Source organism: Cyprinodon variegatus, unplaced genomic scaffold (genome assembly GCF_000732505.1).
Source record: "Cyprinodon variegatus isolate N-32 unplaced genomic scaffold, C_variegatus-1.0 Scaffold668, whole genome shotgun sequence".
NCBI lineage: Eukaryota > Metazoa > Chordata > Actinopteri > Cyprinodontiformes > Cyprinodontidae > Cyprinodon > Cyprinodon variegatus.
Genome location: NW_015151121.1, coordinates 161297 through 174904, shown reverse-complemented (window position 1 = coordinate 174904; position 13608 = coordinate 161297). Strand labels below are relative to the sequence as shown.

Here is a 13608-nt window from a genome sequence, read left to right as displayed (position 1 = left end):
CATTTTGTAAACTTGAGAAAAAAAATCCTCCACCATACCTTAGGGTCACAAACTTAAGGACAAAGTCTCTAAGTCATGAGTTTTTGTTAAAGAGAAAAAAATCATGGCTCAATTAAATACAGCTAACCATAAATGTTCTGAAGCCAAGTGGTCACTGACCATCACATGTTTCACTGTCAGCATGATGTTCTACATACATCAGGATGTAAAACTCCTTAGAAGTCCAAAGAATATTTTCTGCATGAGTCCTATTCATATCATTTGAGTTCATTTTGCTTTGTTTTGTTTTTCTCAACTCTTGACCAAACACTGACCCTAGCTGAGGCATGTGTGGCCTGTAGTGTTTTATTTGTTGTTAGGCTCCTTTATTTACCCCCTGGATGAGATCTTGCAGTAGATCTCACTGGTAGATTGGCCACACCTATAGGAACATTTATTACTGCTTCACGTTTTCACCAGTTAAAATTAATGGTTCTAACTGTGGTTCATTGCGTCCCACAGCCTTAAATTTTGAGTTGTAACTCTATCCAGATTGATCAATGCCAATTAATTGTTGTTTATATCGGTTGATTGATGAATTTAGATCAGGGTTTATATTGTTGCTATTTGGGATTTTAACCTACTTCATGTTGGCAGACAGGTTCTGTTTGAATTATCTCTTTATTAGCAGGTTAATCAGGGTTAAACTATAAGTTTAAAACATGCTGTTTTGTTTTCTATACTGAGACTACTGAGACAGTTTTATTTCAACNAGCAGGTTAATCAGGGTTAAACTATAAGTTTAAAACATGCTGTTTTGTTTTCTATACTGAGACTACTGAGACAGTTTTATTTCAACATAAATTAAATCAGTATTTGGAAGCTTTTTTATTCGCTTATCTCTCTTTAGTATAAAATTAATTTGATTATTTCAACAGAAAAAAAAAAAAAAACAATACAGAGGTACAGAGTTGTGCATGTGCATTTTTTTTATTGGAGAGGGTGGGTCTCATAAAAAAATATTAGGGTCACAAAAAATAGGGACAAACTCTATAAATTACATGTTTTTGGTAAAGAGAAAAAGATCAAGGCTTCATCAAATACATCTAACCATAAAACAGCCAAGTGGCCACTGGCTATTACATGTTTTACTGTCAGCATGATGTTCTACATACATCAGGATTTAAAACTCCTTAGAAATCTAAAGGATATTTTCTGCATGAGCCCTATTCATATCTAGAGATAATTCTTTAGTAGAATTAGACATTTGAGTTCATTTTGCTCAACATATTTATTTTTTTTCCAATATCTTTTTACAGCGTTATGCATTGCAGATCTTTTATGGTCTCTTTTGAAAGTATTTCTCTGACCTACTTTTCTGTCTAGGTGAGTAAATTAAAAGCCAGTAATGATAGTGAGGACCTTCCTTCTACCAGCTGCATATATGTGTGGGCTTATTTTCTTTGGGCATGGTGTAGCAAAGAATCCAGCATTCTTATTTGTCCCCGCAGGGGGTCTTATGTGGCGCTGAGAAAAGAGCGGCGTGCGAAACGTGTCGGGGTGTGATATCTGCAGGCCTGGAAGGAACAGCAGCAGCAGGATGTCAGCTGGAGCCTGATGAGCCGCACTGTGTTTGATTGAGGCTCCTTTTACTCTGCAGAGCAGGAGGTGGTGGTGAAACGTGACGGAAAAGAAGCCAGCGAGAAACAGTTAAAAAGAAAATTAAACCAGGATCTCTTTCATTAATTTGTTTAAACCGGTTAATGGTAGAAAGTGGATTTTAAACTCAGAGCCTGCTGATAATTACCCACCTAGTTCAAGCTTCTCACATTAGTCTGTACTGCTAAAGAAACGATAAAGGACGTTTACCGTCACAGTCAGTGAATCTGTACTTGTGAAGTGGCGAATTGTCACTCACATTGGAGACTATTCATGCTGCTCTTTTCGCTCTCCTACACACTGCTGTTACTGCTTGCATTGATTGCACCACGCCCTTCGCCTCCCATTCACATCTCTTGCTGCTGTGATTGCTATAGCATCAAAAGGCACTTCTTTCTATTTTTTTGTTGTTTTTTTCCTGAAAATATACAATTACTGCAGCAATACAGTTCAAACTTTTGACTTTTATAGGATGGTAGTCATTTTGAGAAGACTCAACTTGACTTTGCAGTATTTTCCATATTGTGTATGAGGATGTGCAGGCGTCCTTCTCCATCTTCTTCACATCACCCCAAATGTTTAACTTGTGTTCCATCTGGGTTGATCCAGCTGTTGCTGCTTTCAGATTAGTTCAGATTTATCTGTGTTCACATACGTAGATGATAGGATGGGGGATGAGATACACATATTGTTTGCTATAATTGGGTCTTTGCTGCACTTTGTTTTGTTGAAGAACGTCTGAGCTGGAAGGCAGATCTCACAGTTTACTGGCCATTCTGCATTTCAATATTCACCACCTTTTATAATCTATCTTTCCAAGATACTTTATCAAAGAGGCTAAAAAAGGCTTCAATCACTGCCTGGCTAGGCATGTTTGAGGTAACTTAAGGAATTTTGTCACACTGATTGGAGGTTGAAGTAGAAGTAGAACCCCTGTCATCTAATCAGGGTACATGCTGGATTCCTCCTTTTGGTGGTTAGTTGGATATGTCCCACTGGGAGGAGACCATTACTCTACTGAAGGAGTGTAATTATCCCTTGAGAGCCACCACAAGGACATTCAGAGTGCCGATAAACAGCAGAATGTCTGGCAATAATTTTTTGATGAATCAAAAGAAGGCACACTAATGTGCAGTTGGTGATTGCGTCAAGATTCAGGTGGATCAATGCATTTTGGCTCTAATGATGTGTTTCCAGTATGCTGTCATACTGTTTATACATATGTTTGTAACAAGAATCTAAATATGAGAAAAAACAGCAATTCCAGAGGAGGTAATTTGGTGATTTTTTAAAGTCACAGGAAAATAATATTTAAATGTCAAATCAATCTGGCTTAAACATGTATATAAATGTACTCTTTATCAGACGATTTGTCCCAAAATTTAGAACATTTCTATTTAAGAAAAAAATCCTGTCTTAAAATCAGTTTCCCCCCCCCCATTATCTTATGCAGGCCAGTTAGTTATATGTCAGCTTGTACACCTAAATTCGGCCAATCATATATCAATGGTCATCTGTCAATACATTTTTTCAGTCATAGCATCTTGATTCATATGTCGCAGCTAATATACGCGACAGTTGAAATAAGAAATAAGAATAATTTACTTTCCTATTGAGTTCCGTCCCAGTGTTCACGGGTATGGATGTCTATGTCTTCAGCAGGGGTAGAGCTAACAGAACTGGCAGCGTTGCGAAGCAAGGGCTCAAACATGTACAGCTGTAAGCCTTCTACACCAAACCAAGCCTCTGCCGCCCTGGCGTCCTATTCGAAACATCTTCATCCCCGCTTTCCTCCTCTAAATATAAAATGTATGACGGAGGAGACTCATCAACGACCTCCGTCACAAAACTCTCCTCCTCCTGCATGTTTCCGCTGTCCATAACGTTCCTTGACAGTGTCATTTCTAAGTGCTACTTGGTCCCAATGTAATTTCCCATTGGGAACCTACTAGCGCTAAGTTGCTAAATGGTTAGCAAGATGCTTCGAAGAAACCGGTCACAACCAAGGTTGCTTGCGAACCTTCCAGAAAAACAATCCAACCCTCTTAATAAATAACCAATTACATTCACTTTATTCACTCGTCTAAATTGCTGGACCACTCGGGAGAATTTGGAAATGCAATGGTTGAAACAGCCGATCCCCATTAGCTATTGCCATGGCAAACAGCTAGTCTTTCTGGGGTCCTGCGATGATGACCTAGTAGTTAGAAAGCAGGTTGTTTGCATCCTTGAGAGCCTGCAAAGATTGTTGGTTTGAAACTCAGACTGTCACTCTTGGACCCTGAACAAAATTACTCTAGATTGTTCCCTATGCATAACTCAGTGTAGCAGTTCAGGGCTCCCTAAGGGATGGGCTCAAAGCAATAGAGAGGAAGCTTTCCTTTCCTGTCATGTCTCTAGGTATGGTTTACTTTGACCTGCTCTGAATAGAAGCTTTGTTGAAATTGGAGCTGTGAAAAGCTATGCTACTTTTCCCATAATGTCACCTTTCAAAACACTCAGTTAAGCTTATCGCTCCAATTTTCACTTTTCTTGTTAACCTTTCATTGGATACAAATGAGATTCCTTCCATTTTGAAATCTGCCTCTGTTCTGCTGCTCCTTAAAGGGGTCGATTTAGCAGACCTGAACAATTATAGGGCCTATATTAGTATTGTCTTTTCTTGCTAAAGTCTTTCAGTCTCTTGTTACTGAGCAGTTGAGGAGTATGATATTTTATCATGACGTTGTATTTTGTTAAGCTTGGCCTATAAAAAGTTCATAGTAAAACAGCAAGCCTTTTGGCAAAAGATCTCAGGCAGCTCCTTTATTCAGGGGTTGCCGATACAAGTCAGTACAACTTGAATGCAGAGTTTTGTTGCTGTATACCCTTCCTGACTTCCCAGTTTCAAACTCAGCTCCCTCATATCAATGATGTGGACTTTTATCAAGGCTTTAGACTGTAAAAAAATACTGTTGCAGACTTTTAAATTAATGCTTACACACTTTCGACAATCTGGAACATGTGCTTGCAAAATGTATTAATGTCTGTATTACAGAACAGCTGGTTGGGTGGTTTAAAAAATTATCTTTCCAACAGAACTTGGTGTGAAATGAGGCATTAATATGTTCAAAGGTGATGAGTTCCAAGCCTATTATTATGCCCCTAATATATACTTAATTTTCATCTTGGAGGATTGTGTACTAATTTGAATTTTTATGTTAATGACAGTGTGGTGTACTAATTGGATCTCAACTTCAGCAGACACTTCATCTGCTCCGAAAATCCTTTAATCCTGTTTAACAAGGATTGTGCAGTTCTATATTACTTTTCAATGCTACAACCCCAAGAAAATCTATGTGGGTTATTCAACTCTAGATTACATTCTTTGAACTTCCCATCTATCCCTGCTCTTCAAGGTATATCCCTCTCTTTTAATTCACATAGTAGCTGGCGAAAGAAGTGAAGCAGATATGTTTTCTTCTTTAGAAATAAGTCATGCGTTTATATACATACATATTCATTTGAATATATATATATATATATATATATATATGTATATATATATATATATATATATATATATATTTAATCACAAACCTCAACAGTTTCATTCATCAATACAGTATAGGTCATATTTTATAGTGGGATTGTCAGTGTTTTATCAGTGCTATCCTTGCGATTCTCCTGTACTTCTTACCTCTTAAAATATCCAGAAAATCAAAGTATTTGTGTTCATTCACAAAATGTCCCCAACATCACCCCTTATGCATCAGCTACAATATTACCCAACGAAAGTTGGTTCACTCAGTACAGTTAAACAAATCCTCAATGTTATAAATCGTTAAAGATATAAATGCAAATATTTTTTATTGGTTAAATATTCGATTATACTGGGGATATGTCCTTGGACTTTTTCTCATTTTTATTCATACTTTGGCTAGCTCTTGTGCTTCATTATTTGTAATATAAACACATTTTGTGAGGTCATTTAATGCTATTTTTATCCTGTCAACCTTGTAAGGTCACTGTTTCCTGGACAGAAGGAAGCAGTAATAAATAGATGAATACTTTTTCATATGAAAATAGATCTTATTGATTTAGAGTATGCCGTTTTAGTACTCTGACTGCATGCAGCGGCAATTATTATTGGACAGATTTAATATTATAGCTCAGTGTGAGAAAAATAAATGTTATTACTAGGTAATTATTATTTGGGCTGTGTAGTAGGGGCACATGTATGGGATACATGTTGACTCTGAGTTGTGCTAAGGCTGTGGAATAAAAAGAAAAGATGCTGCTAATTAAGCCACTACAGCAAAAGGCAAATACAGCATAGAATTACAGAGTATTAATAATATTGCTAAACTCATCATATCACTGTATTCTGAATTTATTGTTGATTATCACTTTCTTAGTACAGAAAAATCTCTTTTTAACATTACTCAAAACGATTAAGTTGATTTCACAACTGCAGTAATCTTCAGTTTCTTTATAATCTAGATAATTCATGATTTTTAATAAGGTCTGGTTACAGTTAGATGTTCTATCTACATGAAAATAGCTTGATCCTATCAGTCCTTTCATTTAAAAAGCCTTTTTTAATGAATGTGGCTGGCAGAATCCCTGGATTTCCAGATGCAGCTACTGCCTTCCATGGTCTAACTAGAGCTTTAAATATTCTCTTTTAACTCGCTTGATTTTTGCCCTTTAACAATAACACTAGACGTGTTTTTTCCAATCTGATGCAATCACCAATTTATTTTCTAATAGCAGCAGATCAAGCCCTGGTTGAGTTTTTTTTTATGGTGCAGCTTTTACGTACAAATAGATTTTTAAAAGAGTTTAAGATTGCTGTTCTATTTCATCATAGCTAAAATAACTTTTAACTGTATTCAAAGTTATGTCAGTGTTTTAATGTACATTTTATTCATATATTTTTGAACACTTAACCTAAATGTAAAGTTTGGTAGAGGAAAGAAAAGCAGGACTTTACAGACAAGAAAGCCTGTAAAGTCCTGCAGGTTCTGACTCCAAGAAAACAATAAAAAATTCTTCATCCAGATCCTGTTGTTTTACTTCTCTATGAACCAGAATGTGGTTCTCAGTGTCACCTTTCTCCGCTTAAAGGACTCTGCTGCTATACCTCTCCTTCAACCCCATTTGCACTGGCTGTTGGATGTTCGATGGTTCCTTCCTTTGAATTAGAACCCAAATGCTCAGTAGTACAAAACCATATCTTCTAATTGGATGTTTTTTTTTGTCTTAACCTCATTTAAAAACAAAAAGCTTGATTCAAACTAAATCCATGGATTTACTGTTTATTTACTTCGAATTACATTTAATCTCCTAAGGGAAATCCGATTATTGATTAAAGTGGGTTGACATGGGAAAGTAAAGGAAGACATTACCGCCTCCACATGTGCAGCGCTAAGAGCTAAAGCATCAGCCTTTCTCTTTGCTCTTCATTAGAGCTGTTTGAGCAGAGGTGAAAATAGGCCTCCTGTCAGCAGCAGAAACACACAGTGAATACAGCAAAAAGAACCCATGTGATTAAGCCTGCAGAGAAAGCCGCACACGTTTTGCCTTCCCTTGTCAAGACAGAGGAGGTTTTATGTTTTAAAGCAGCACTGAAGGGTGAACATTTGCATAATGTGTAGTTTTTCTTCAATATGGCCTCTCTGTTTTTCTTTTACCAGATGTAGAAAAGTCAGCTACCCCAGAGACCTCCCCCAGATCTCCCTTATCTTCATTTTTGTCAACGAAGCCCTGTCAGTGATCCTACGCTCTGTCCACTCAGCAGTCAATCACACGCCAGCTCACTTGCTCAAAGAGATTATCCTGGTGGACGACAACAGCGATGACGGTCAGTAAGAATTAAAGAACTTTACCATCGGATTTTATGTTGTTTTTTTTAATGCACCAAAAGTGACGCTAAATATATGAGTCGATTAATTTTATTTTTTGGTATTTTTATGGAAGCAAAAACATTTGATAATATGTTCAGTCACTTCTAAAAGAATCTCTGAAATAAACCCCTATTTTAGGCTACCTTTATTCTAATCGTTTGTTGCAAATAAAAATATAAAATATTTTATTGGCACCTATAGCAAAAGAGGAAGATAATTACCTCAAGCATTTCCTTCCTTTTTTGATGAATTAGTTAGTTTACTTTAAAGGTCCTATATATTCTACATTTGAACATAAAAAATATTAACAATGAGGCTCCCAGGGCATGTTTTTGCCATTTGTACAAGAAAATTCTTCTCAGATTATTCTCAGAATATCCTTATTCAGCACTCCTCTGGATGGGCTGTATTAGCTTTCCACACCCCTGTCGTCCCAAAAGGCCATGCCCCCACAATCTGCTACCATAACAACCAGTCAGAGTTGTTAAAGATGGTCTTGGTACACGCAATAATATACAAGAAGAAGATGATTAGCTCTCCCTAACTGAAATTAAACCAGCTGCTCTAGTGTTGACATTTATAAACACATTTGAATCCTTTAACACTAACTCACATGCAGAAAAACCCAAGAATCCTACAGCCACAGGCTGCACTGACTGACTGTTGGTGAAGCCGGGCATACACTATGCAATATTTTCAATCGTTGCACGCAGCTACAGCTCAAACTGTGCGATGAAACCGCAGTGTTTAAAAGTTCACGCTGTGCGGCCTGACGCTCTGATGCGATCTACCTGCTCACACTGTACGTCCTAAAAAACCACACATTGGACTCAGCGCTGAGAGATGGAGCTGGTCGGACTCGTCATTCTGGAAGAAAAGGATGAAGAACTCCCTTGTTTGCGCATGTGCAGTGATCAAGGTTCTGGTAAATCGGCTCGTAGCTCTGCTTCAACTGCAGGATTTGCCTACAAACACCTTACGACGGCCGACTGAATTTCAAACATGTTTGATTTTCTCTTGACCTTATGATTCCTGATTGGGAGGTGGTCGCGAGAGGCTGATCGCCCCATGTTACCCCCTGTATACTTCACGATGCGGGATGAACGAGGAGGTTGAAACTGAGCCCGATCGAAAAATTCTCGCACGACTGGAGAATCGGCCCAAAAAGCCCAAAAAATTGTACATTGTATGTCTGGCTTTAGCTTTATCAAACATACCTGTCTGGGAGATAAGTGGTAACCTCCACATGGCCTCTGAGCCCGTTTCCTTCCATAAGTCAACGCCAACTTTGACTGATCTTCACCCTCGTTGTGCTTCTTTATTTGGTCCTCTTGAATTTTACAGAAATGTAACATTGAGAAGAAGACATCTCTTAGGTCTGTAACAGAGCAACAGTACAACAATTCGCTAACACCTGAGTTCCAGATGACATAAACCTACTATTTATTTTGGTGCAGAATCCTGGTCATGTTGGCATCGTGGTCAGTAGTAAATATTTAAGTATTTGGGGACCATCGAAATATCTTAACATTTGATCTAATATATATATATATGCTCTCTAGATAATCTGTGGATGTTTATTTTATAAAAGAAGGCTATGACCTTTAAATAAAAGAGCAGATTTTTATATGTTGAATTCAGGATAATGCTACGGCTATAAAAGATTAATCAATTTTACCTCTGTCTTTTTCACTAAGAGTATCCAAAATATCATTCAAATGGCAAAGTAAAATAATTTTGTTAATTATAGATAGCATAATTGTTTGCTTGATTTTGAGGATTTTATTTTGGTTTGTCTGTCTCAGGTGGATAAAAGCAGAGATCTCAATAGGATCCCAAAGGAGAGATGTCCCTGTGTTATTTATTGGGCTTGGCTGCGAAACAGGGCTTGCTAAGATGATGAAGGGACAGAAATGAAATCTTTCAAAGTAAAGGCAGACCAAAAGCACAAGAAATACAGGGAGTTGTCGGAAAGAAGACAGAGAAATGGGATGGAACCGAATGAAAGAAAAGGCCATGGAGTGAAGAGAGCTAGGGGAAATGACAAAAGGCAAATTAAGAAGAAGGGTCAGGGAAAAAGAGAAATAGAGGGGAGGAAGCATGAAATAATGGAAGAGCTGTGAGAACAAACCAGACTATTAGAGAAAGAGGCGGTGGTGGGGTGGGTTGGTGAGAGACAGAGGCCACGAGATAAATGAGGTCGGACAGACTGGCAGGCAGTGCAGGCTATGCATATCCGAAAGAAATGGAAGCCGCAATCTACCAGAACGGAGAGGGAAGATGACTTTGAAGAAAAAGACACAAGGTTGTCAAGGCAGTAAGGGCTAAGGATGAAATTATGCCTTTAATATATTTTTAATAAATCCTACAAAGAGGTCTAAAGCAACAGCCCTTTATTCAGTAGTGCAAACATTCATGCTTCTCTATGATTGGTTCTGTTTCTGGATTTGCAAAGTAGACAAGACCCGAAAGACCTGAAGGTCTGGGTGGTAGAGAAAAGCCCCATTTGTACTACCTTTTGAAACCGTGACGAGATTGGTCTGAGCACGGTAACCGAGATAATTGTTAAGTGTAAATGGCATGCAAAACTGAACTGGACCATGCTAGACACAACCGAACCGTGCTAATCTCATACTAGTTCAACAGTAGGACCCAGCGCAGTTCAGTTCTGGCTCGGGTTCTCAGATAACAAAGAGCACATGAGCAGACCACGTCATCTCCTCATAGTCAGCTTCCAGTAGTTGTCGGTAATGTACATCAGTAAGTTGCTTGCCAATTGCCACAAAACAGAAGAAGAAGAACTGTAAACTACAATCGAAATCTTCTCAACACTTCATTTTCTTAAATGGCTTTAAAAGATTGTGGTGCGACCTGGGATGATGCCAAGACTGAGGCTTTTATTGCAATTTGGGTGGAGGACAAAATCCAGGCGATGTTGGACAGAACAGAACATAATCACATAAGTTTTGCTACTACAGAGCAACAGAACCATCGATCGTAACTTAGAGGCGAGGAACCGTGCTAGCGTGGTGTGTTAAATGGTTGTAAGGAACCAAGCTCGGCATGGTTAACTGATGCAAGCTCGGTCCAAACTCGGCACAGATTGGTTTTCAGAGCATAGTGTAAATGGGGCTATATACTGACAAACAAGTCTGTAACGTAATTTTATGCTAAGCCATTCAGCGCTTCATTGCCTAAAATAAGTATCTTAAAGTCTATTCTCTAAGATACAGGGGACCAGTGTAAGGTCTCTTGAACTGGGGTGATGTGCTCCACTTTATTAGTTTTAGTGAGGAGGTGTGCAGCAGTTTTCCGGATTGCTGCAGCTGACTGATCAACCTTTTATGCCGACCTGTAAAGACAATGTTGCAGTAAATAATTCTACCAAAGATGAAAGCATTAATTTGTTTTGTCCCATGGAGACATGAGTCCTTTATTCCTAGAGATCTTATTTAGGTGAAAGAAGGCTCACTTTGTTACTGTCTTTATGTGCCCCTAAAGATTCAGGTCTGAGTGCAACAATCACCCAGATTTAGAGCCTGATTGGTGGTTTCTAGTTGAATTAACTGAAACTGTGTGCTAACTCTTAGATTATCTACTTTTGCTCCAAACACTTCAGTTTCTTCTTAGTTTAACTGAACAAAATATTGGCACATCTATGCATTGATTTCCTCTTTGCATTTACTCAGTGCTTTGATGGGTTCATGAATCCCTGCGACATTGTAATATCTGTATCATCTGCATAGATATGGTGACTTGTGTCCGTTTCGGATGTGATTAACCATTAGTTGGCTGTTATTTGTGGTTATCAGTCAAATAGAATGGCTTCAGAGTGTGCCCTGTCCACCTTCTATTGGTTTCTTATAGCTGATAATATGCAGCCTATCACTGATAACAAATGCTTTGGCCGCATCTTAAACCATAAGTTTTATTTACAATTTACCTACTTTATATTTTTTATCTACATAACTTAGAATGTATGTTGTTTTTTTTTGTTACTGTCTTTTAAAGGTTAACTTTAAAAGGTTTCGTTCCACATATTTCAATCATAAGGATTTATTGTGATGTTTACATTTTTGGTTTTGGTTTGTTTAACATGACCAAGTAGATCACATTTTTTTTATTGGACCGGTGAAGAACTTTTAAAATTACGTTCATATTACAAATTAATAGATAAATCAAAGAATTAATGTTAGCGTTAGGATTAATTTAGTAATAACTACCTACTGAGCTTACTGGTAGTTAGGAGGCACAATCTGAAGCCATTCTATGGGATTGATGAGCACTAATTACAGGCCTTTAAAGGGCTGAGAATATCCAAAGCAGTTGTTTATTAAGAGCTGAGTTAGGAAGAGCAGGTGATTTTAACCAGGAGGGGCCCTAAGATGGAGCCTTGGGGAACGCCACATGGTTATTATGGTCTGTGATGTAAGGTTACTTACTGATACACAAAACGACCTGTCCTTGATAGGCTTTTTTATTATCTTAGCTGACAGGTAATTAAGGCATAACAATTTCAGCTCTGAGAATTCACAAGATAAAAAGCGTCTTTGTGGTTTGTTTACCGATATCCAGAAGTTATATTTGTAAATTCAGATTCTGATCATGAATTGGAAGAGTAGCTTGGCAGTCTCCACCATCTCATCCCAAACTAGTTTTTATCAAGCTGGTTCACACCACTAAACTCAAAATGTCCTTAGTCCTGATGGACCCCTCTCCTTGCACATGTACACAGTCCCTTTGAACAAGAAGGAGACAACCAAAACTGCTTTAATAAAGATTTGTCTCACTGTGCAAAAAGAAAGAAGCCTGGAGCATGAAGTTATCATAGATTTTTAGTAAGATGTAGTATCCTAAGTTATTTTCACCAGAATTAATAGGCTGAGCCCAACCCCTTGATACAGTGGAGTCTAGCAGTTGCCATATTGTTAAACCCAGGCTTGTTTGCATGTGTCTTATGCTGTGCATTGCACTTGATGATGTAAGCCCTGGTTGGAGTTCATATCAAGCATTTATGCAATGTTCTTGAGCTAATCCTAAAGCAATATGAGGTTGGAAGGTCTGTAGCCATTGACAGTGACTTTTTTCCACCAAATGTTGTGCTAAGGCTCTTGGATTTTATGTGACTGACCACTTTTTGGCTACCAACCTGTCATTCCCACTTGTTATATAACTAACAGTTATTTGTGGTGTTGACAAACTTTTACAACTGGACTTACTGTATGGGGGTATCCAAACAGACTACAGCACGTAAACAATGCTTGAAGAATTTGTACACTTAGCAGTGCTCTTTACCTCTACAGAACATCCCTCAGCTGTGCTAATTAAGGTACTGCCATACTAACAGGTTGAAGCTGATGGTGAAGACACAGAAAACCCAATAATTTCTGCAGGTTATGAAGAAGACAGGTTATTGCCAAGACAACTAAAGAAGGTAAATGCAAAAAAATATTCAATAAACTTACATTTTCACTGGAACTATTGTTATAGTATAGTATAGTAACTATAAACAAAAAAACAAAAAAAAAACAAACGTACAGTAGCAACAGCTTTTAGAAGTAGAAGTTAAAGGTATACTGTAGTGTAGGATTTTCTTTTTTTCAGGTGGATCATCAAAATAAGTGGTCATCCTAATTGACAATCATTCTGGTGATATTCTTACATAAGGCCATCCTGCATGCTTGTTCCCAGTTATTTTTGTGCACATGTGTGCCGACAGGTGTATATGTGTGGTGAGCTACGGTTTCAGAGAGTCATTGAGGCTCGTGTTTCTCACTGCGGTTCATTGAAAATGGTCGAGGGTCATAAGAGAAAAAGTGTCTACGAATTGTATGAGAAGAAAAAAAGGCCTCAGAAGAGAGAAACGTGTTTTTTAGAGATTCTTTCACACAATGACATACACTGAAAGGACAGGTGGGGCTTCCCACTCATAGCCTCGTGAGACCATCCTGAGCTTTCAAGATTTCACTCACTAATCAGTCTGAAGACTCTCCGTTGAAGAAAATTTGGAGCCGTTCACCAAACGAACGTCCAATCAGCGTTGGCTTTGTGGCGGGTTGAGGTGTGACGCAACGAGAAGCGC

At 38.1% G+C, this 13608-nt stretch overlaps 1 protein-coding gene across 1 annotated transcript in view; it reads left to right on the top strand.

Annotated features, from left to right (window-relative positions):
* wbscr17 (Williams-Beuren syndrome chromosome region 17) overlaps positions 1 to 13608 on the top strand; it is a 48162-nt gene that overhangs the window by 14823 nt on the left and 19731 nt on the right. Inside the window, exon 3 of the mRNA XM_015394035.1 lies at positions 7317 to 7483. Within this exon, the coding sequence (XP_015249521.1) occupies positions 7317 to 7483 (167 nt within the window). The remainder of the gene's footprint in view (positions 1 to 7316; positions 7484 to 13608) is intronic.